General features: G+C 38.4%; 3 protein-coding genes across 6 annotated transcripts in view; 1 reads left to right on the top strand and 2 right to left on the bottom strand.

Annotated features, from left to right (window-relative positions):
* Nucleotides 1-14,067, bottom strand: part of fam168a (family with sequence similarity 168 member A) — a 32,783-nt gene extending 18,716 nt beyond the window's left edge. The window contains exon 1 of the mRNA XM_016676949.1: nucleotides 13,829-14,067. The gene's annotated coding sequence lies outside the window, so the exon portion shown is untranslated. The remainder of the gene's footprint in view (nucleotides 1-13,828) is intronic.
* Nucleotides 14,068-14,944: 877 nt separating this feature from the next.
* On the top strand, nucleotides 14,945-20,300 carry kbtbd3 (kelch repeat and BTB (POZ) domain containing 3). Of its 4 annotated transcripts, none has more exons than XM_016676923.1 (10): nucleotides 14,945-15,120; nucleotides 15,474-15,756; nucleotides 16,449-16,614; nucleotides 16,692-16,874; nucleotides 17,228-17,401; nucleotides 17,718-17,999; nucleotides 18,186-18,428; nucleotides 18,528-18,818; nucleotides 18,933-19,082; nucleotides 19,584-20,300. In XM_016676923.1, exons 1-10 carry the CDS (start codon nucleotides 15,072-15,074, stop codon nucleotides 19,704-19,706), a joined length of 1,944 nt encoding a protein of 647 aa, XP_016532409.1. In that variant the 5' UTR covers nucleotides 14,945-15,071; the 3' UTR covers nucleotides 19,707-20,300. The 4 variants fall into 4 exon arrangements, with proteins under 4 accessions (XP_016532409.1, XP_016532408.1, XP_016532410.1 ...); XM_016676922.1 differs by having other exon boundaries at nucleotides 14,946-15,120; nucleotides 17,715-17,999; XM_016676924.1 differs by having other exon boundaries at nucleotides 14,947-15,131; nucleotides 17,715-17,999.
* Nucleotides 20,281-23,010, bottom strand: sln (sarcolipin). Its single transcript, XM_007563020.2, has 2 exons — nucleotides 22,709-23,010; nucleotides 20,281-21,058 (listed from the first exon to the last, which is right to left on the bottom strand). The coding sequence occupies exon 2, from the start codon at nucleotides 21,007-21,009 to the stop codon at nucleotides 20,914-20,916; it is 96 nt and encodes a 31-aa protein (XP_007563082.1). The 5' UTR covers nucleotides 21,010-21,058; nucleotides 22,709-23,010; the 3' UTR covers nucleotides 20,281-20,913.
* Nucleotides 23,011-24,629: the final 1,619 nt, after the last annotated feature.

Here is a 24,629-nt window from a genome sequence, read left to right as displayed (position 1 = left end):
CGCATAAATGTAACTTTTGTACGGTTTCACATTTTTGGCCAGTGATACAGACTGAGAAAAATACACCAAATCCTTGGCAAATGTCAATTGCATATTTTTATTGTCAAGTACTGACCTACCAAATTAAAATGATGCATATTACAGATTGGTCATTTTGGGATTGTTTATGATCATTTCAGATGCGTCGCTCCGACTTAAAGCAGAAGGCAGTAAATGGCATGTTTCTGGCACCACAGTGAACTGGGCGTTTAGTGCAGCTTTGGACTTCATAAATGCTCAAACCAGGTTTTGTCCAACAGCATGACAAAACAACCAGAAGGAAACCACCAGACCTCTTCTGTTCTGCCTGCCACTAGCTGACTGAGGGCTAACATTAAGCTGAATATTTGGGCTTTTCAGGGTGGCCTGACTTGTCTGCTTAACTCTTCGTTTGTGTAATTTAATAGACTATAGGACTTTATCTGTATTTATTTATTGTTGCCAGGGTAGCCAAAACAATGTTTTCTAGCATCAGTATGAAAACATACATACCATTGTATAAATAACTTCAAATTGAGCTCTATGAATCCAATTGCAACAGCCCATACTATCATCTTAATTATAGTTAAACTAATAACTTGGATGAATTTGCAATAGCAATCATAAGGCAAACTTTTCATCGTCAGAACAGTCTGAGATGCAGCTCTTGAAGTCTTTAGTGTTTTGTCATCTCAATTTCAAACTGACACCATTGTGCAAACTGATTCAAATCCGTTTAGAAATGCTCTTTGACCTTTTACCTGATGGAATCGTGAGAAAAATCGTAACCAACTTCACAGAAAAGAACAAAATATAATATTTTTGCTAGGTCACTTGACTGAATAAAAAAAAGAAAAAGAAAAAGAAAAACACAGCAGCCTCTTGCATATTTTTTAGCCTTTGCTGATCAGTAATCTGAAAGGATAGAGAGAAGGGGAAGACATGTGACCAGGAATCCAATCCAGGACAACATCGTGAAGAACTAGAGTTTCTCCTCAACCACATGAGAGCTACACAGCGCCACAGCCTCGCACTCATTTAAACAAGTGAAAAACATGTCACATACGCCACGATTGACATATTTTTAGCACAATACATTAAAATTGTCTGATTACATTCAATAGTGAAGAAATAAGTGTATTACAATAATCCAGAAACTTCAAATCCCCATACTTGTACCTCACTTGGGGCACTCAGAGCCAAGCAACAGCTACAGATCTGGTCATCACAGTTATGAACAAAGTGGTAAAATGGTCCCCCTCTATCGTCTTCAACTAACAAGCCGAGGCTTAAGATGTCCTTATTTTGTTCCTGGAACGGTAAATGATAAAGCTTCCAACAAAACTGATAGAAAGTCAATGTCACAACAGCCAAGAGACCCGATCTGATCCGATCGTCACATTAATATAATGTTATTTCTCAGACAAAAATATAAAAAATGTTGAGTGAGGCAACAAAGGCCATTAACACAAGGACAGGTGGCTACACAGACCCAGAGGTCTTCTCTTCCCAACACATACGTACCCAATTACAGCTGTGCATGAATAGAGCAGTGAGACTCGGGTGTGTTCATCGAGTTGGACTGCAGAGAAAGGTGAAGGGGGGGAAAAAAAAAGAGAAAGGGTGAGAACAAGAGGGGCTCCACAATGCTTTTAATGAGGGAGTATGTGCGAAACGGAGGACAACAGAAACACATGTGTTGAGTGGGAGAGTCCAACCGTAACTCACTGCGTTTTCTTTTTTTAAGAGGGGGGGAGGGTGACGAACGGGTCTCATAAAAAGCTCTCTCTCTCTCTCTCTTTTTTTTTTTAAACCAGTAAAACTTCTGTGCTGCGGCCAGATAAGACCATTTTACACAGATCACTCACAGCGAAAAGGCAGAAGGGATTATTGTGTATTTGTAGAAACAAAGGCAAACAGAGCGTTTCTTTCCATTTAACATACAACTCTGTGGCTCGTAGGATAACTTGAAAAAAATAAAACAATTTCGTCCCCTGATTAAATGCAGTGGACCACCTATTTGCGGTTCAGTATTAGATTTTTTTTTTCTCTGTGGAAATGTGACTCAAAGAATTGGCTTTTTCAACATATATATATATATGTTTTATTTTATTTTTTTTTTTAAATATCACCCATGTCTACACAGGTTTAGCGTAGTACAGTTGTAGACTGGTCTTGTATAAGGCGAGAAATCACTGTCCAGCAAAATCGAAGGTCAGCGGTGCGCCGATTGCACTTCTCAGGCACATCACAGATTATCAATCTTTTAAAAAGCCTGGCTTACCGATTCTGATTTTGGCTGGTACCAATTTATGTTTGTCTGAAATGTCACTAAATATCAAAAGTCACCAAGTCGGCAACAGTGAGGTGACTATCGTTAACTGCAAACACGACCTGGTGGGCCTGGTGTCAGTCAAACCTCTCGTCTCACCAGAGAGTAAAATGGGACAGCAGCTGATTTTTTTAGACCGAGGTAGATGAGATCGGCTTTACGTGTACGCATCGGCCGATCCCCCGAAATTAAGGGAATCGGCGGTGATAAATCAGTGCACCCCTACATGAGGGCGAAAGAGGTTTGTGGTGTAAATACAGATTTCCTTCTACGATCTGTCGTTCCAGTTTGCAGCCTAACATTTCTTTAGATTCTTCTTCTGATCCTAATTTGTTTTGCTTTGCACGCAAACGTTGCAGTGTTATCTCAAGCAACAATGGTGTTTGTTTGGCAAGAATTAAGAAAAAGAAAAAATCTTTCTACCCAAGAGCTATAAAATCTGAGTAAACCAATGAGTTTTGTTGCTTGTGGATTACTCACAGGAAAACAAATGAGAAATGGTTAAGTTTTCTGTTTGCATCATAAGCCTGTAATGGCTGTTGGGTACCAACAAACCTATTACCATCTCCTAAACAAACTACTCAGCTGAATAGAAACATCTTTTCAAATTACATCTTAAAGTTGTTTGCGACATCAGAATACATTTGCAGTTTGGTCAGTGGCCAGTTCAAAGAACTGCTTTCAGATTTAGAAAAGTCAAATCAAACGCTTGTTTGCCTGCCGCTGAAGGCGGACCGCTTGCAAACTTTAGGCTTCGCCACCGCTCTCCAGCAGATGTTTAGCGCCGACTCACTCTTCCACTGACCACAACTAGAACTGGGGTAAGATGTGGTATAAAATAAAAAATAATGGTAATACAGTGTGTCCCCATCTTTGGTGTTTGCTAAACCCATGAAACTTCAAGGTTCGTCTCAATCCTTTCCCTCTAGAGTCACTCATTAGGAAATTGGTGAGCCAGATGTGCAACATGTGGAAATAACTTGCTTTTAAATTTACTATTGATATGCTTTTAAAAATGAATTGCATGTTTACGTTACGTCTTGTACGGTAGATGTAACTATTATTGTTGTTATTGTTCTCTGTATATTTTTTAACACTTTTGGAAGTTTTCTGTATGAACTTATAAAGCTGCTGCTGCTATACCTGAAGTTTTCCAAGAAAGGCCATTTCTTATCTATTCTATATTTGTGAAATTGTGCATTGAAAGTTCACATTTTTCTCTTGTTCTTATCCTACAGTTGTTAGAAGAAAATGCCTCTTTGGCAACTTACTTAAAAATCTTTGTTCAACTGTTGCAAAAACGTACTTCCAACAAGACAAATCTTCTCTCCAGTGTCGAGCTGTAATTTAACCAGCAGTTCTGGTATTGCATTATATTCAGGTATCGCTTTTTTTCCCCCTTTTCTCCCCCCCCCCTTTTTCCCCCTGTATACAGGCAATAAAAGTTTACAGTTAAGAAAGAAAACTGTTCAGCACTGACATCACAGGGATAAAAATAGGCATTCGTATCAGGATGACTAACAACCTCATATTGTTCAAGAAATAAATAGCCGCTTTAATTTTGAAGCCATTATTAACCCAGGTTGGTATAGTAATGACATTTAGGCAGAGCAGGAAAGCTTTTTACATGCATCGCCTTACGAACACACACCAACACGTCAAGGATTCATCTGGGGGCCAACTGGCATTATTAAGGACACCTTCCTGCCGCCAGACTTTACCAGGGTTATTCTTCAGGACTTTGTTCAGCTCAAACTCTATTAGAGGGACTTCATTTGGGCTCAACTCACAAACCTGTAGCCTGAAGACCCTCGGTAGAACAACACAACTAAGACGTATGTGTAACTCAATACCATGCGTATCTGTAAAGCTGATGAGTCTGAACGTAATCTGTGGATATAAAACTAAATAAACCCACAGTTCAGCAACAGAAATATAGTAATGACTGTTTCAGTACATAAAAAAAAAAGAAGGAGCATCTCAGCGAGAAGGTGAAAAATATGAGGCGGGAACAATCGCAAAAAAGGAAGAAACAAACAAACAAAAAACAACACAAAGAAATCTACCAGTCCTGAAGAACGAATACAATGCAACACAACCCCCACATGGACTCTATCCACCCACATAATACCTCACCAGGCATCTACTCTTTAAGCAACAAATCAAAACCGGTGGGCGTTATCACACTCCCACATGGGGAGAGAGAATAGAACTGAAAGCCTTTTTTATATTTTCAGCCCTCCAGAAAAAAAAAAAGAAAGAAGCGTTTTACTTGAATTACATGAGGAGAGAACGGGAGATGAAATAATCTAAAGACATGCTTGGAGAGCATAATCCGATGTGTCAACAGCAAATATCCTTTGTTCTGCTATTCTTTTCTTTAATATACCTTTTATAGTCTGTGATGATGCTGACCAGTGCATCAATGCAGTTCTGGTTCAACAATAATGCAGGTTTTGGTCAATTAGGTGAAGCTTCTTTTGTCTTCAGGCGTGTTCATTTAAAACAGGTCAAACTAACAGAAAACAAGATTTATTTTGTACTAATGGTTTTCCCAGTCGATAGAAACTTTTATCGTTTTTTGTTTTTTTAGGTGTGACCTAACACTAATTTCCAACCAACGATTTTATTTCAAAGACTAGAACACAAGTTGCAATTTTAAATTAAACAGAAATGAAGGATTCACTAAATCACTGCCATTTATGAATCAAAATGTATCTCCCGCCTAGACTTTATCTGACTTAATCTGATAATCATCAAGACAAAAGGATAAAATACTTGATATCGACTCACACATTTATTGCTTGGAAATGGTCGTTATTTTTAGCCTTCAATTACTGAAATGTTAATTTTTTTTTTCAAAATTTGACTTGCATTTCCCTTTATCCGAGTCAATAAAGGAGAAAATTGGGTCTCTGGTTAAATGACCTGTGCATCTGCAAACCTTTAGGTAAACATCAGCTGAATTGGCAAACGCCACAAGACAGACTTGCAGCTCAGACTCTGTGTGCTTCTGATCGTCTACATTACGGTTATGCACAAACACGTCCAAGACTAAATCCACTGCGTCACGTCCCCGTGTGATAAAATTCCCTGATAAATCCCTTCTTCCTTCTCACGCAGTCAGACCTGCCCCGTAACAAGGACCTCTGAACACTTCTGGGCTATTTTCAATCTAGGACACTGCCTCCCACTTCTCTACGATCTGGCTTCCTCTCATTCTATTCTCCTCTATAAAATCATCTCATCCCTCACACACCTCCTGGGGTCTGCATTCCTGGATTAAACCGACATCTCTGCGCCGTTTCACTCAGGATAGGAATAACGCACACATAGCGCTCGCACCATTAAGCGTGATGCATAGTCTGTCTGCGTTGCTCCTCGTCCCCGCTGTGGTCCTTGATTACTATTCTGCATTACTGTAAAAGAATAATTACATCTTCTGTAACTGTGCTATTAAGATACATCGTGACAGAAAAGCACTTTCTTCATTTTTTTTTATGACGATGCATTGATTCTTCTTCTGATTCTTCTGTCAGAAAATTAAACCGCTGTTGCTCTCACGCCGCATTGGATTAAATATGATCATTTGATTATGAAAACATGCTGCTAACTGGCAACAAAAGCCTGGACGTGTACAACAAAGCTATCCTTGCAGTCATTAGACAGCAGACAACAAAGAAGGCTGGATGGATGACAACCAGCTAAGAGACTTAAAATATGTTTATATCATTCATCCACTATAAAATGCCACAGTCAGTGATGAAAAGGTAAACAGTGAGGGGGAGTTTATGTTAAAAAGATGATTTTTTTTTTCTTTTTGCTTATTCTTACATTTACAATATCAATACATAGACAGTGAGATGTTGTTTTTCTTGATAACTAAGAGCCATGAAGCTACAAACAAATCCTTTATTATTTTGAAATTCTCACATTGATAAGAGTATTTGTAGTTCATTCATTTCTTCTGGAGAATAATTGATCACTGTGTAAAATAGCAAGTGGATCAAACCAGATGAACATTTCCTTGGAGCAGTGTTATCACATTTTCAGGACAAGATTCTGACGAGGCATCACAAAGCAGCTTCTTATAAAAAAATATAAAAGAAAAATCACATTTTCTTATGGATGTTGCACGTCTTTCTAAAGAAAGAAATTGATCGCATTAAACCCAAAAATCATTAAATGTTGACCGCTTTAAAGTTTTTTCCAGACAAACTGCAACAGATTGTCACAAAACACAATGGCCACTAAAACAGCAGAGAGGAGAAGCACCAAAAAACAAAAAAACAAAAACCCCTCAATGAATAATCAGAAACTTTCTTTAAAGCTAGAATGCTGTTTATAGACTACGAAGGATTAGAATGTGTTAAAAATGTACCAAAGCGAGGAGGCTGTTATCTACAGGGACACAGTCTTGCTCAAATGTATCAGTATTGTTTTCCTCCTTTTCCTTAACTTCATTATCTAGCGTATTTTAGGGATGAAATGGTTACTGGTTTTCATTTTTGTATCATTGTAGTATCACTGCTTTTAAAATGAAATAAAAAATAAAATAACTTCATCAACGATGTATCGCTTTTCCATGTCCATCAAACGCAGATCCATCACAACAGACACAAAGACAAGACAGTAAAGGAACAGTGGGGATGATTTATAAATACATTACGACCTAGCACTTTGTAAGTGCATGGAGGCTTTTAAAACGTGCTGTTGTCCCTCACTTGATGCAGAAAGAAGAAACATGAGTCAGCCTCGAGCAGCCACAAGATGTCTCGCATATAAAGCTAAGTAAGTTCACTTTTAGCCGGCTGTATGCCACCTTCAGAATAGTCTTGCTTATTGGTTTCGAGCTTGAACCACCAGCATTGTATCTGTGGGTTTCAGTTGGCCTACGGTTGGCGGGGGTCTGCCTACGCTCCAGTCTGAAAAGACAATCGTCTATTTCATGAAGTAGAGACAGAAAGTGAAGCGAGAGACAATTTCATTCAAACCTTCACAATAAAAACCGTCAGCATACATACCGCACTCTGGACTTTAGAAAACCTTTTAAAGTCGTACAGTATCCTTTCCATTGGTAAAAAAAATAAAATAAATAAATAATTAAAAAATACTAATAGTAGTAATGGTCCAAGTCACTGACTGGATTGTGTGCTGCTTTGTCATCATTCTCAAAGGAAAATCAGAATTAGTCAATACTATTGGCAAGACAGAGCTTATCAAAAACCAGTTTGGAAATTGTTTTGATCGGTCCTTCTCTAGATGAAACTGATGAATGGGGGATGGGGAGGCAGAATTTATCGGCAATAAAATATCAGATCAGGTTGGTCGTTATTCTGAAATATATTTACTGACCCGATAAGTAAAACTGGGCAGATGAAAACAACTGATTAATTGTGACGTTTGCGTTTTGGAAGGAGGGGAGAGAGGGTTGGTCTTGTGCTCAGACTGTAGTGCTCAAAAAATAGCAAATGTAGCACATTTTTGTTTCATTGTAGCTGAAGCAAAAAGTAATGTCCGCAGTGAGGTTTTTTTTTTTGTTTGTTTTTTGTTTTTTTCGTGGTGACAAACGCATAGAGAAATGCATATCATTGTTTTAGTTGGCGAGTGTCATCATGTATTATCCGGGCACATAGTGCCACTTTATAGTACAATAAAATAACTCCGTTACCTTTAGTTGTTCAGTTGCATGTCAAACATAAAAGAAATTCAACTTCGCAATTTAACGTCTGAAAATTGGGCCTCTGTAGCTTTAAGAAGCTCCTGCTCCTTTTGACACACTGCCTTCAACAACATACGTCCATTAAGCCACTTACGACCATTCTTATGAGCGTTGGACTGATGAGCAGTTTCACATATCGGTACAATTTCCTGACCCAGAAAGACACTTGGCTGAAAAATACAGGGCAACTTTCAGGTTCTAGTTGCATAAATCAACTCCACCTTAATAGCCCAACAGAAAGCAGCAACACTGGCATCTTCAAACATGTTTGATTTTTAATCAGCAGTTTTGGGAGGGTGGGGGTTTGGAGAGAAAAATCTTGCCCCACATAAAATTTCTTAAGATCGGATTGAAATTTTAAAAATGAATTAAAATAAAACAGTAAACAGCAAATTGATGACCCCTCATTTATGTGAGGTCTTAAGCAGGATATTGTTTTTCAATTGCTGCTTCTGCCACGTTTTGCAGAAACAGATCATTTAAATAAATATTATACTGCATTAAATCTCAGAGACTGTTTGAACAAACTGTTGGAAAGATGAGGGGAGACTGTGCCAATTTAAATTACATAGAACGCAAACAATTTGCAAAGGTATCTTTTTCATTATTTTTACAGTAAATATTTACAGAAAACACTGAAACCGGTTCAACAGGTTCCAAATTTGGACTGTACAAAAAGTGTCTCTATTGCAAATGACAATCCGTGTAGTTCCCAAGAGTGAAAGGGGTTAAGAAAGTGTACATGCGTTCATGCAACACATTTCACCCCCCATCATGATCGGTCTTCAGAGATAAATCCAAGATAAACAACCAATAACTCTGAGTAATATTAGCAGAAGACAGGTTATATTGCCTTTGGTGGAGGTGGAACTAAAGCACACAGAGGAAGGTAAAATAAGAGCATTTTATTGCATATAAAACAGTGTTCATCTTTGCACAAATACAGCTATCATTGAAAAAAAATATGTGATCAACAAAAGACTTTCCTCAGTGGTTGGATGTTGTAGGTTCATACAAATGTGTGTGCATCGCAGAGCTGCAACTAGTGATTATTTTTAGTTAATTATTGAGATGAATAATCGGATAAAACAAACTGGCAGATTTTTAATTTAACCAACTAAATATATTTTTATACAATACTAGAAATGCATTCAAATAAACAGTTACACATCTTTTTTTAGATGGAAAAGCTTACATGCATTGCCTAAAATACAAAAATATCCAACATCAAAATGTGAAAACTAAAGGAAATCTGAGTAAAATATTTACAAAGAAGGGTTTTTTTCAATCTTAAATGCAATGCTTTGTGCAGTTTTGTCTTAATTACTGCTCTGATTGTGTTCTTTCAGCAAATGGTTTTTTCAGAGTCTACATGCTCCAGTTGAAGATTAATCTATTACTAAATTAGTTGATAGTTAATTGATTCATCAAGATAGATCATTTCATAAGCAAAAACCCCCAAAACACGCACTTCTACTCCGTCAACGACACTCTGGCTCACAGCAGCAGACGGAGAGCGCACAGAATAACAGTTGCAAAGCGTTTCTTTAAACGTGCTGAATTTCTTTTCAATGGCAGCAGCTTGCTCTCCTGCAAGCAGCAGCAGGAGTAACTTATTATGGCTGTTATTAAAAGAAAATAAGAGTGCATCGATTTCAGTTTTCTGGCTGATCACCGATATTTAAAATACCTGACGGATTTTGCCCTACAACGGATTGTTTCTGTACAAAGCACAGCAGAAAAGTTGCAAAGTTGGCAACAGCAGGCCAACTATTGGTAGTCCTCTCCCAGAAACTTGTGGTGGTAGAAAAGATTGGTTTCACGAGTGATCATCAATCAACCAAAATTAAAGAAATCACGGTGATCAATCTGCGCTCCCCTAAAAATCCTCCCCCTGCCTCCTAAGTCCATGTCCCTATGGGAAACAATGAAACATGTCAAAAAGAACAATAAAGAAAAACAACTATAATCTAAAAATATGTCAAACAACAACATCTACTTTAATGTACTGTTTATTTTTTATTTTATGAAAATGAGATCATTCTTTTCTCAAAATTACTAGGCCTCTCACAAGGTTTTATTATATTTTGAGAGATGTGTGTCCTATTAGAAACAAGATCACTGGTTAAATGACAACTTTAAATCTAAATTAAGGCCAAATATGAATATTTTGGGACCCTACGTTGTGCTTTCATACATACATTTTTTAAGTTGGGTTCAAAACTGTTACTTCTTTCAAAGAAGCTGCAGCACATTTTCTCTTAGGCATTACAGTCCAAATCAAAAGCCCTCAATATTTGCAGTCTTGACAAGACCTTTAAGAAAATTGAAAATGTGCTTTTTACCAACGCTACACGTTTCTTATGAGGGATTACATTGTTTGAACGTATGCAGCTGTAATGAAACTGAATTTGAAACTGAACTGAAATTGGCACTGCCAAAAAGCCTACTTGGTGCATATTCAATGAGAAATTATGATTTATTTGAAGACGTCCCAGCCTATTATTGTACAGACATCTCTGATGTCACAAAGTTTTATTTTCCCATGGATCAAAAATACGTTGCAAAAATATTTTCTATATAAAAATTGGTATATTGCCTTACTTTTACCCTTTTTCACTTATAGTAGTATTGGCATTTTTTTTTTTAGAAATCATTCAAAAGTAATGAGTTGCAATCAACTCGATGGCTAATCATTTCTAGTTCACAAAGGTATTAAGAGGCAGACCTGAGTTTTCTGAAAGAAAAAAGCATCAATTTCCTCTGATGTATAAAAAAAGAAATTAGATTTTTAAAGTTAGATGTTGCCTGAGTTTTTAGTGTGGAAAATGTTGTATGTGGTTCTGAACCAGTTAGGAACGCCTTTCTCAAATTTGCCATCTCTGTATGTCCTCTAAAACATATAGAGCCAAAATACAAAACGATCACATTCCTTTGTTCCTTTTCTATCATTTGTCTATATATTCCACTTCAAGTAATAAAGCAACAACAAACAATTTCAGTAAAAGTCAATAACACTTCTTAACCAAGTGTAGAACAATGCAGACTCTCCCATCTGGCTGATTTAAAAAAAAAAAAAAAAAAGATTTGGTTGAGTGACTGCGAGTTGGACAAGGTGAACCAGAGGGAAGCGCAATTTAGCTCAGCGCCATCTGTTTATTTACTCACCAGTAATGAGTAAATCACTAAATTGCTCAAATCACACAGAGAATAAGGGATGAAGTCTATAAGAGAGCCACTGATTGCCAAAACATGAAGCGACTGCATCTTTCAATGGTCCGACATTTTTACGGCTACATTGTCCATCCCACCAACCATTCAAACCCAAGTCCACACACACGTACCTCCCACCCCCTTTTTTTTTTTCTCGTGCGGGCCAAAGGGGGTCACCTTAGGGTGACGATGGAATTCAAATCAACCACTTCGTCGCCTTCAAGCATAAAACACATATGCCAGCCTTTTTATTGACTGCGCCGCCTTCTCTGCAAAAATTGATAAAGTCGATTTCCAAGAAGGAAGCAATACTGCTTTTTATTTACTATGAACGCAATTCTCGTTGAAGAGCTATCGAATTAGCCCGCTGCTGTTTGTTTATCAAGTTGAATTAATTCTGGCGCTCACGATGAAGAGATTTTATTTTAAGAGTAAAAAAAAAAAGAAAAAGAAAAAGCAGACGTTGTTGAGTACTAATCAAATTCACACTCAAATTCAAAAGTAAATGGATACCTGAACTAAATTTTGTTCCCATTTGGTACAAAAGTAATTCTTTAATACAAAAAAAGACATACAGGCAAAGGTCAAAGCTGCTTGCCAGGAATGTAAAGTAACAATACTAAAAAAGAGAGAGAGAGAAAGAAAAAAAAAATAAAATCAAATTTCATGTTATATGGTTTAATATGGCTCTTAAAATGCTAAAGTGTGCACTGCAAGTCAGCTGGCTTTAGGAAGCCTCATCCACTTGCCACTTGCTGAGTAGATCATCCAACCAGAAAAACCAACTAATTAACCAGACAATATCATGATATCAGAACAGTATTAGTGAAGTTATTTCACAATCTTTCTCTATAATGGTCATCTTGCTGTTATTCTTAAACAGATTTTAGAGCCGCACAATGTATTAAATCAAAAATATCCGTGCATGCAGCATTTCAACCGGAAAGAAGCGTTTGAACCCAACTCTCTGTTGGCGTTAGCGTTTCAGGTGGCGTTTCATTACAATTTTACTTGATAATTTTATATTTGGGACCTGGATGAACTTTCACTGCACCCAACGCCCACACCTGATAAAGGTCTTAGTGATCCAGATCATACAGCTCAGGGAGAGATCTGAGATGTGGGGGTGCTGTAATTATGGAGAAATCGGAGGAAAATGTGGTTAATCGCAATCGACAGTTAATGAAAGATTGAGCTCAGATGTCTTCGAATTCTCATAATACATTTAATGCTTAAATGCAACATTGTGGTATTTTTAAATCAGTGTTATTGTTCAGCGAGAATCAGACAAGCCCGGCAAAGGAGATCAATTTTATTCAATTAGCACTGATGGTAAATCAGTGTGGTGTTCTGACATATGAATAAGTTTTCAAAAAGTAATTAAAATGTAATTTAACAGTCCACGGTTTAATCTGTCTACATAAATCCTTTTTTTTTTTTCAGTGTTTGCACACGTGTGAGGGAATCTTAAAAGAGGACTCATGTTAAAGCAGGGGAAGATTCTCACATTGCTAAAAAAAAGAAAAGAAAGAGAAACTATCCATGTTGAAATTTCAACAGCCTCTTTTTTTTTTTTTTTAAACAGGCCTTGACACGAAATATGTGCAAGTGTTGAAATACTCGTTTCTTTTAAGCCTAATCTTCTGCATACAAAGCATAGCCAAATGATGCGTTTTGGTGAAAACAGCTAGAAAGCAGTCTGCATTCATGTACCTCTGCAGCTTACAGTTTTAACTAAACGGATCTGAGCCCGCAGAGATATTAGAAAGCCGTAAATCAAACTCCAAAACACGATTCTATTTATAAGAAACAAAGCCTGTAGCCTGGGGGGGACACGGGGTAGCTTGCAAACATTTGTGTTTACCACCTCATCAGTGGTTTACATGTTTATATGTCGGAGCGTGGCATGCGCTGGCAGTGTGCTGCATACCAGAAATAGCAAAGAGAAGCCCAAACAGCAACGGTTGGACAAAAATGGTCACACTCAAACAAGCTTAAGACACCATTTTGAAAAATCCACCGATTTCTGGATAACAACCCCGAGATGCCATCTTGCCAATTATCACTAGATTGGCTACCGCTGGAATGGCGATCCAACCCACTCCGAAGCAGTCCACGCAGGAAACTCTGCGACTCATATAATACTAGCGTTAGCTTAGCATAAAAGCTAGACTGAAAAGACAAGCGCTAGCCCAGTCGCTGCATCCCCGCATCCATCTGCTCAAAACGCTAATTAGCAACCTAGCCGGGGGGGAATATTAGAAAATGACAATAGAAACTGGCAACAGTAGCTTCGCAGGGGAAGAAGGTGGCAACCATAAACCTTGGTCTACAACAACTGAAAGTGAAATGCCCCAATCTTTTCGCCAAGTGTTTGATCCCGCGATTTCAGCTAGCCATTTAGCCTAGCATAGCCCGCTAGTTCCTTACGGAGGACAATTGAAGGGATACGGAGGAGAGAGAAAAACAGGGGAAAAAAAACTTAAAAAGTCGACACATGAGACATTCTTCCCGTCTACAATAAGCGGTACACTTAAACTTACCAAAACCACTCGGTGGAACAGTAAAAGACTCTGTGTGTGTTTCTTTCTCTCGTGGGTCTGCTGAGCTTCGGATCGCTGCGGACTGGCTCTGCTACAGCAACGTTTTTGTCGGGCCAGTAGCGCTGGGAAGACAGCTTTCACCCGGAGAGACGGCCACCGTGTGTGGGGGATGGGGATGCACTGCCGGGAGGGAGAGAGGCGGGCGAGGGAGGGACGGAGGGATGCAGGGATGCGAGGAGAGAGGAGGGGGCACGACCCACCGATAACGCAAAAAGTGGATGGTGTCTAATAGGCTATTATCTTATCAATGTATTTTATAGTTCATAAAAAAAAAATAAAAAAAAAACTGAGAAAAAGATTTCGATAAAATCACAAAATATACACAAGAGTTATTAAGGTGATAAATTTGTATTGCGTAAAACACACTACTAGAAAAATTATTAGCATTATCATTATTATCGTCATTAGCCTTTTGTTATTATTATTATTACTCTTATTATTAATGTTGCTCTAAAGTAGCTATACAATTTCGTTACCGGAATGTGTTTTATTATGTTAACATCAGAAGTGTGGTTTTCGGCCATAAATAGCAATGAGATCAGGTGGTCAAATGAAACTGCAGTTCAGGGTAGTTTTTCCATACACTTTTGCACTCAGTAAAGTAGCGCCATCAAGTGGTAAAGGATAAACTAGTAAGAGTACATCTGACAGATTACTGAATATGCTGCATTCGAGAGCAATTTTGGGTTTCACATTCTTTATGCTGTTGAGTAAATAAACAATAATAATAATAATAATAAACTCCTGACGTTATTATTTTTTATAACTCCTAAAATACATGAATAAATTCCTTATTCCTTGTGGCAAACTGCAAGCGGGACTTTTTTTAATACTTCTTGATTTTATTTATCATATTAGGAGGGAACTATTTAGGTTGGTCAAAGGGCAAACTTAAATGATATATAGACGAGTTGAGTATAAACACAGGGTTTTCCTGTCGGTCACTGTCAGTAGACCTGCTAGTTTAAGAGAACAACAATTCCCAGCGGCCGTCGCGGTCTCTAATTTTACCGACTGCAACGTATTGGTCTAAACGTTTTTAGCTAGCCTTCGCTGGCTGACTCAAGTGAAACATTCATTTGTTTAAAAATAACCCTATTTCTTGCAGAAATTTTAGCAACAAAACTTATTATAAAATAGAAAATAAAAAAATTAATAAAAGGCCCTATTGAATCATCGCGTGATGTTGAGTTTCCGGAAGTTAGAGCGGCATGAGAAGAGAACTGTCCGAGGTGCTGACACTGTAAGAGAAGCTTTTCCTTCTTTAGATTAATGAGCCTGCGGTATTTTTCCACAGGAATTCAGTTATGAAATATTGTACAAAGAGGTAATATGTGCTTGTACGTTATGTTGTGTTTATTTTATTCTATTCAGAACGAGTCGCTGAAATCTGGAATCTCTGATATGTTATACTAGATTTAACATGTTAACATGTTTTAAATCCGCTAAACAAGTTTGAAATATGATTTGCTTACGCACACATTTAAAATTACTAAATATAGTTTCAATCATTTTTTAAAAATTATTTTATTTGTCATAAAATCTAGTTTAATTATGTTTTTATTTTTATTTTAAATTATTTCAGATTTTGGCAATATGGATGAACATCGAGGGGTCTGTACAAGTTTGACCTCCTCCCCCAACAGCAGTAGCCCTGCTGGTAGTAAACCTGGGATTACGCCAGAATGCAACGGGGCCCAAGAGCGGCGGACGCAGCTGCGGGTGGCCGAGTCCCAGGGACTGCAGCTCCTTGCTGTGCTCAGATCGTTCAGGGAGCGAGGTCTGCTGTTTGACTTCACCATCGTAGTCCAGGAGCATGAATTCCCCTGCCACAGATGTGTTCTTGCAGCATGTAGTGATTTCTTCAGGTATCTGTCTGTCTGTCGGGATTTCAAGTTATACAGACCAACATAAAGTAATGCATGATTGTGAAAAGGAAACCAAGTATGAACAGTTAGTTGTTCACATGTGTTCTGTACCCTGAGCCAAAACTTTATGGGGCAACCTTTTGCTACAATTACTGTTGCAAGATATTCACTGCATTGGTTTCCTGGCTTTGCACATTTAGATTTTTAAACTACTTTCCAAGATAGATGACTGGTTGTGGGGAAAGTTGGTCAAGTAAAAGTCCTTCCAAGTGTTTTGGGGAACACAGTTTTCAGGGCATCATTGCAATTCGTCAATGCATATTCGCAGGCGCTGATATTACGATGGTCCTGATAATTCAATATTAAATCACTTGCAAGTAATTTAAGTTTTCCTCTGGTACCGTTGGTGCAGCTCTAAAGGCAATTTGTTCAACAGGATTTTATTTAGGACCGTCAAGGTAAACAGAGTTAAAACAAAAGCACGAGTCACCTTGCAGTTTTTTTTATTTGTAAACTTTCAATAACCCTGCATCACTTTTCCTTCCACTACTTTGTCTTAGTCTTTCCCACAAAATCCCAGCAAGATAATAAAATGCGAAAAAGTTCAAAGAGCATTAATGCTTTACAAGGCACTATGTATATCCATCTAATGATCAGTTTAACATGACAGCGTGCGCTCTTGTTGTGTTCAGGGTCATGTTCGAGGTTGACATGCGAGAGCGTGGAGATGGCTCAGTAAATCTTGCTAATCAGTGCCCTGAGGCTGTGTGTTCCTTCCTGGATTTTGCCTACTCTGGGGAGATTCTCATCACTGATGGCAACGTTGACATACTGTTCCAGCTCGCCTCTTTCCTGCAGGTAACGATGCAGTTATTAGATGTTCTTACATGCTGCAGCACATCACCTTTAGAGCTCAATTGTCATTGTCTCCTCAGGTTCCTGTCCTGTCCAGGGCATGCAGTGACTTCCTTGTGGGAACAATGGATCTCTGTAACTGCCTTGCCCTCATGTCCCTGGCGGAGGCATACGGCTCAGCTTCTCTCCTTCAAAATGCCAGCGAGTTTGTGGTTGGGAACTTTTCTGACCTGTCCAAAACACAGGAGTTCTTGGACATGCAGGTGATCACGGGTCTGCTTTTCTGCTAAAGCTAAAGCAGAAAAGCATTAGCCATATATTCTGCAAATTGTTGTATGTTATTTTCAAGTCAGTTTATTAGCATTCATCTTTGTACATTGTGTTATAATTTAGTCTATCTATCCATCTGCCTGTTGTAGTTATATGACAGTGACTTAACATATTTGAAACTTGTTAAAATTCTTAAATTCAAATCCAGCCTTCATGGACTGTGTAGTTATATTTTAAATAGAAAGGCTCCTCTTTCTCTTACTATCCTAGAAATCATGTGTCACAAAATTATTCTGTATTCTGCTTGTTGCAACATGATTTTTACAGCTTCTGTTGCTGTTTTTAGGAAGATGTCCTAAAGGCCTGCCTGAGGTCAGATGCTCTGAACATTCCCAGTGAGGAGGCGGCTGTGATGTCTCTTCTTAGATGGATTCACCATGATCTTCCAGGGAGACAGAAGCTGCTTTCAGAGCTGATGCCTCTGACCCGACTGCACCACCTGCCTGCAGCTTCCCTGATGGTAAAAACTGTCTCTGTGGACGTAACTAAAGAGACAGTGGTTCATGCTTCATGCTGTCTTTAAGATTTAGATGATTTTAAAAGATGCATAAAATCCTTGTTCTAAATATCTGCTTCCTTCATTAAGGATGGGAAATAGTTTCCAAAGCTTAATGAGACAAATAAACAAGCTTTTAATCTCCTTTACTTGTCATTCTAGAGAACTTTTAACAACTATCTCCACGCTTCTTGGTCATTTTACTCAGCTGGTGGCTTTCCTCCAATTAAGTTTCCCATCTGATCATTATTGTATGTTGTTTATGTTACCGTCGTAGAAGTTACGTGAGTCAGAGCCGCTCCTTGGCAGCGATGGCTCCTGTCTCACACTCCTGTCAGAGGCCCAGAGCAGACAGACTCAGTACAATGGCCTGTTCACTGATGCGAGGCCTGCAACCACTCAGAGCTACATCTACATTCATAAGACAGAGGAGAATGGACAGAACCGTCACACCTTCTGCTACTGCCTGGAAACGGACCAGTGGAGAGAGCTGCAGACAGAGCTGGGGGAAGTTTACATTCCAGATCCACCTGGGTCTTACTTGACCACCTATGCCGAGAAGGTACTCTTCAGAGTAGAGCTTGTTTTGGTCTGTGAGTGTGATCTAATTTTTGATGTTTTTTTGTTTTTTTAAATTAGGATTAGTCATCTTTAATCATAATCCTGGATGTTGCTGATTCTTCTTAAAATATTATATGAACATTTAAAGCATATATGTACATATTTTCTGGTATCCGTCGTCTTTAAGATGTTTATCACCGGGGGTTGCCGAGGGAACTGCTGCCGGGCAATCCGCCTCCACGTGGCCGAACCCTACCACAATGCAATTGATGAGGTTTGGTGTTTTTGCCCTGTGACCTTAACCTGCACGCCTGCACCGGCCATGCTGAAGCCCAGAACCATGCACACAGCCGTGACCTGCCTGGACCGGGTCTATGTCATCGGAGGACGGACCGAGGGAGCCAGAGGGGAGGCCCCGACTCTGCTAGAGGTATAACAGTGGTTCCATGATCAGCACAGCTTTTCAATGTTAAGTATTTGGATTGCAGAGGGCGAACATTATCTGTGCCTTTTGCATCTTATGTTGAAGGTGGAGTATTATAATCCTCTGACTCAGAGCTGGTCCTCTGTCAGCCCTCTGCCGACTGCCATCTTCTACCCAGAGGCCAGTGCTTGTGGCAGTGTTATTTACACGCTTGGGTCTGAGGTGGAGGTCACAGACTCCTTTAATCCCTCACTCGACTGCTTCTTCCGCTACGAAGCCCAGCAGGACCAGTGGAGCCGCCTGGTGGCAGAGTTTGGGCAGTTTTTCCATGCTACACTGGTCAAAGCAGTGTCAATAAACAACACACTGCATCTCTGCGATCTGTCAACGTACAAGGTGATGAGTGTTTCACTCATTGTTAGTTTTATTTTTTTTTTGTATGAATTAGTCAGATAGTTTAGGTATTAGGCTGGAATTGTTCTTTTTTTTTCTTTTTTGTTTGCTATTCAGGTTTACAGTTTCTGCCCAGAAACCAGTGTGTGGAAGGGTGAAGGGTCATTTGAATGTGCAGGGTTCAATGCTGGAGCTGTAGGTATGAGGGACAGAATCTACATTCTTGGTGGAGACTATTCACCCGACGAGATCACAGACGAAGTTCAGGTAAACTTCAACCTCTAAATTATAGGAGTTACTGTATTTTAACTTTTTGCTAAAGAGTAATCTCCAATGTAAACTAACTTCAAGATGACTGGACAGAGTTGTTCTTATTAAAAATGAAAGCAGTTTTGACCAAAAGAAAAATATGCCTGGGATCATAGTGAGATTTCAGAATTTATGTTTATCTTGTGAGATTTATCTTAGATTTTAGTGTGCTTAGAAATTACCAAGACCAAGAATACATTTCACTGATATTTGAAATGTAAAACACTGATATTTTTTAGATCCATTTCATCTATGTATTTGAAAAAAAAATAAATAAAAAAAGACGTTCTCTAATGTCGAAATGTTGTCGATTTGCAGAAAAAAAGAAGCATTTTCAGTGATTAAAGACATACATTTACTAAATTAAAACTAGAATATTCTCTGACATTAGAAAGACATTTGCTAAAGTAAAACATGTTTTTTCCCCCCACTTTCCTGTTTTTGGTGCCACTTGTGCAGGTGTACTACAGTGGGAGGAGTCAATGGGAGGAAGTGACGCCCATGCCCAGAGGACTCACTGAGTTCCACTGTCAGATCATCAGCTTCAACCGATACAGAGACCCATGGGGTGATGCAGAATGATACCCACCACACAACACTCGTTTCACATAAACACCTGGAGGAAAATGTTACTGGATGTGCATGTCTGCATTGGATCCCTTATGGCTTTTAAACATTTGCACATTGTGGATGGCAAACATCTAAACAAAGAGAAGGATAATCGGTGTTCCTCTTCAAAGATCACATCACACCTGAACCAAAATGACTATTTTTGTTTATCACGTATAAGCCATCATAAGAGTTGCGTTAACCAAAGCACCTAATTTTTTATCATGTCCTCCTGTGGAGGAACCCTGTTAAAGCTCTGTGAAAAAGTTTTATTTTAGTAACAGATTATTTTTCGTGATGAAGAAAACAAGTAGAGAGCACAATTTTAGGCACTGCATGACCCCACAACACAACACAAGGCAAATACTAAGTCCTGAATTTACCTAACAATGGCTGAAAATAGACATCTATGTGTTGAGTCCTTCTTAGTCAAATATTCTCCGTATAATTTCTGCAATAAAACATTTTCTGGGCTGTTAGAAAGTGATGTGAAATGGTTCATTTAAAATGATTAGGGGAGGGGGAAAAAATGTCATGTCAACATTGACATTGAACAGCATGCTTTTATTTTGCTGCATCACTTTCATGTGGTATGCATGCCCTGGTTCTTGTGCTTTTGGTAATTAAAAATGATCTGATCTGTATTATCTGCACTGTCTGTACCCGTCAAACAAAACACCCCCCCTTTTTTTTTTTAAATAATAAAATCTAGTTTAAGAAAGCACAAGCAGAAAAACCATCATTAATGAAATATAACTAGCTGGTGTAATAAAACAAAAACCCACAAGTGGAAGAGTTTAAGGAACATAAGTGAGCACACATAATGTCAATAAAACAAACAGATGACAAAAATACTTTAGTGTGCATAAAATTATATGACCAAGTCTATGACTTGGTCATAGACTGCTTGTACATTGTTTTTATTTTTTATCACACCCCCATCTCTTTAATGCTTCTCCACCTTTTTTTTTTATAACTTTAGAAACTTCATGCATCTCAGACAACAGATACATAAATAGAACATATGACGCTAAATGAAGACTGGAACTGTGCATAGGTCTTCTTATGATTTCAAAAACTAAAAAGACTCAACAAATGTAAACGCTGTTCTTGGACATCTAGCAAGAACCAACTCTCTCCATCTGTCCCTTTGTTTCCTCCCACCTCGTGGCTCCATGCTTCAGTCCTGGTAAGTTTTCACCAGTAGCCACATCAGAAGCACAGTGATCAGGACGATCATGAAGTTCAGAAACAGTTCCTGCGCCGAGCGGTCCATGGTGAGCGAAGAGGAGGGCAAGACGCTTCTGTCAGAACGCTTACAAGATCTGGAAGAAAGGAGAGGTGGAAATATTCTGAGCTGGCATTTAAAAATAAGCATGTAATCAGTGTGTGTGTGTGCGTGCGCCAGTGTTTGCTGTCTTGGAAAAAAAGGTCAGAGGGTTCACTAGCTCTCAGATGTGCAGTTACCGTCTCTCAGCAGAGCCACAATATTATCCCAAGTTTGTGATACGACACTGAAACACTAATCCTGGTGATAAACAGTTTCATCTATATTTGCTTAACTTGAAAAGAGTTTTAGAATCTTGTTTCCAACAATGCATTTGCCAAGAAGAAGTAACACTGGAGAGAGGCAGCATAATACAAGACCTGCATTAAACTTTTGCAAATTATAAAATATAGAACATTGTTTAAAAACTGATGTATGCAACAACAACACTCCAGTCAAATGAAACCGTAGAACAGTAATGTCAAGTTATCTCTTAATAATATAATAATAATAATAATAATAATAATAATAATAATAATAATAATAATAATAATAATAATAATAATAATAATAATAATAATAATAATAATAATAATGACAATATTTAAAATTTCTTCGGGTGCACTTAGACAATTTTCTCTGATTACAATTGATTTTGCAGCTGATTCCACAAACAAAGTAAAAAATGCCTGAAAGCTTTTCTTCCCCAACTATGTAAAGGTTATGTGAACAAGCATTGTAAGCTACTGCACTTTTTAGGAGGATGTAAGATGTCAAATATGAAGGGAGTATGGGAAAGTTAGCTTTTAGAACTGAGGATATGTCAGAGGTTTGAACGTCACAGCAAGAATAATCTTCAGCAAATAAAGCATGTCTTTGATTTTTAAATTGCTGTTTGAGTGGTTTTTCTCTGACACTGACAGAGATTTACATTGATGAGTCAGAGGTTTAACCTTTGCCAAAAATTGACATCCCTGCGGTTGACATAATCAAGAGCATTAAAGCACTGTGAAGAGGCATGCATAAAACTGGCAGTTATGTAAAACTAGTGGATATTCTTTAGTCTCAAGAAAGACTTGAACCAGGAAGGGGAAAAACAAGCATTTTTTCCTTTTTTTTATTTTATTTTTTTTTTTTTACCAATTTCTCAGTGGGAGACTTGAAGGAATTAAACAAGATCATTCAGAAAATCATCACTTGAGATGTGTGGGTATTTGTTTACAGAGACTCCCTCAAAACATCCTGGGTGAAGGAAGACAGGTGATTCAAAGGCTTCAAATTTAAGCTGGAGATTTGCTTTTTGGAAATTTAGGTGTTTAAAATATTCTAAAGATTTCTGAAGAGCATTAAAAGATTGTTAAAGGTCCCAAGGTGCAGACGGCAAGCAATGCATAACAGTATAATCAACATAAAAATGGAAATTTGAGTTTGATACTTCTCTATACGTATTGTTGAAATATATGATTAATAGCCCTGAGGACTGATCCTTTGAGGACACCGTTTGCTACACAAAGAAAGATTTAGGAGACTTCCTTGATTTTCACAAACTGAGGTCTTCTAGGAGAAATGATTTGCCTAATAGATAACTTTATGAAGTAAATTGGAATTACTTTTTGCAGTAGCTTTGATGAAATCAGATTACATCTTCTCTCCTCAAGAGGAAGATGCTAAGACAGTGCACGGAAGTAATACTCTGACCAACTATTACCTGGTATATTTGTAGGGATTGTTTGGATGTTTTTCTTCTTTTTGTGTCCTCCCTGATTGCTGATGCAGCCTCTTGTCCTCTGCTCCTTGGAAGCTTCTCCCTCTTCTTGCTGTACCTCGTTAGATTCTTGCTGCTCACTGTCGGCCAGTTTTCTGCTTCAGTCGGAGACAGGTTCTGCTCCTAAAGTAGCACACTCTCAGTGGACCGCCCATGGCTCAAATACACACAGGCTGATGTCACACATCAACTAAAAGACCAACAGAGGCTGTTATTTTCCACAGTATCGTCCACTGGACTATTTTCCATCTATAACCTTACAGAGTCTCCCTTTCCTTCCACACACAACAGAGGAGGGTTATTTTGGCAGCCTTGTTGAAGATACTTGGTGGGTCGCAGTTGTTCCAAACACAATCCTTGTAACATCTGATGGATATTGGAAAGTGTAACAGTATCTAGGTCAGACCCATACTCTGAGGAGAGGAGAAAAACAGAGCAACAACAAAATAAAACACAAGGTGTCTTGCGGTTGCATTCATGCCTAGTGAATTTAAACCACAACTGGAAATGATTCTTTTGGTGATTCTGAACGATTATGCACAACTTGCACATTATGCAAGTTGTGCATAATGTGATGTGGAACGTAAATCATGCATGGTTTACAGCACTTTTTACAATAAAAAATTTGAAGCCTGTGGTGTGCATTTGTGTGAATACACTTCTTGGGGCGTTGGGTCACTGGGTGTGAGTGGAGGTACAAGCTGCATGGCATGCCAGTCTACAACTGGGCAAAGTTCTGATTCATTTTAAAGATTATTTGCAAATAAAAATCTGGAAAGTGTGGTGTACACCTTCTGAAGACCGTAAATTCCATCTTCCTTCTGAAGTCACAAATCTGACAAATAAAACCTGATTACCTGAATTTTAATTTTAGCTTTCTCATGACATTTTACTTTCCAAACTTCTGATCGAATCAGTTAAGTGTTAAAAGTAAGTAGCAACTTTGATTTGATTTAGCTTAGAAACTTGAGGGAGTGAAAGAAAATATCTGAACCAGCATCCAGTTGCAAACTGAGAAAATACTTCTGGACCAACAATCTCCTTGGCAACCGGTTGACAGCCAAAGAAGGACGTATAAAACAACCAACATAAGTAAATGGTTCATATGCTTTTTTTTTTTTTTTTTTTGTTAAATGCACAATGCATGCAAATTTTGTTTTTGATCCAGCGATTAAAGTTGACATTTCATTTGAATTCATTTGTAGAAGTCGCCTCCTCCCTTTGCATCCTTAAGTTGCCTCCTCTGTTATACTTGAGCTTTGACAGTTTACAACAACAAACCTCTTGGCTCATCTCACACTCAACAGCTGCTAACAACCATGTTATCTCTGAGCGAGTGTTAACACTCAACGGTCACCATTTTCTGCTCGCAGAAGGGGCACATCAGGACAAGGCGCCGGCTCAGCTGCCTTGATCTCTTCCATCAAAGAATACCAAGGTCATTTCCTGAGGATTTAACGGATGAAAATAAATGTAACTTTATCCTGCTGCTGTTTTTCCAGCCCCACATCGATAACTGCAGCATGCGACCCAGGGATTCCCATTGTCATGGATATCCGGTGCTAAAGTGATTGAATAAAATGGAGTGGGTACCCAACTGCGACAGGTGTGAGCGTATCCAAGACAGACGTGAGCTGGCAGAGTTACTGTCTAAATCAGTGATGAGATGAAGAGTGTCAACAAAGCCTCATAGACACCGTTCCATGCATTGTAAGTCACTAAAAGTGTGTGTGTGTTTATCCATAACTGTCCATTAAACAGAAGTATCTATTTTCCTGTTTGTTGATCCACATTGCTGATCTATGAATCAATCAAGCAAAAAAACTGAAGAGATACGTCTTCTATATGAAGATAACAATGAAAA

Source organism: Poecilia formosa, unplaced genomic scaffold, assembly GCF_000485575.1.
Source record: "Poecilia formosa unplaced genomic scaffold, Poecilia_formosa-5.1.2 Scaffold144, whole genome shotgun sequence".
NCBI classification, from domain to species: domain Eukaryota; kingdom Metazoa; phylum Chordata; class Actinopteri; order Cyprinodontiformes; family Poeciliidae; genus Poecilia; species Poecilia formosa.
The sequence above is the reverse complement of the archived record's forward strand: the minus strand, read 5'-3'. Positions and strand labels throughout refer to the sequence as shown.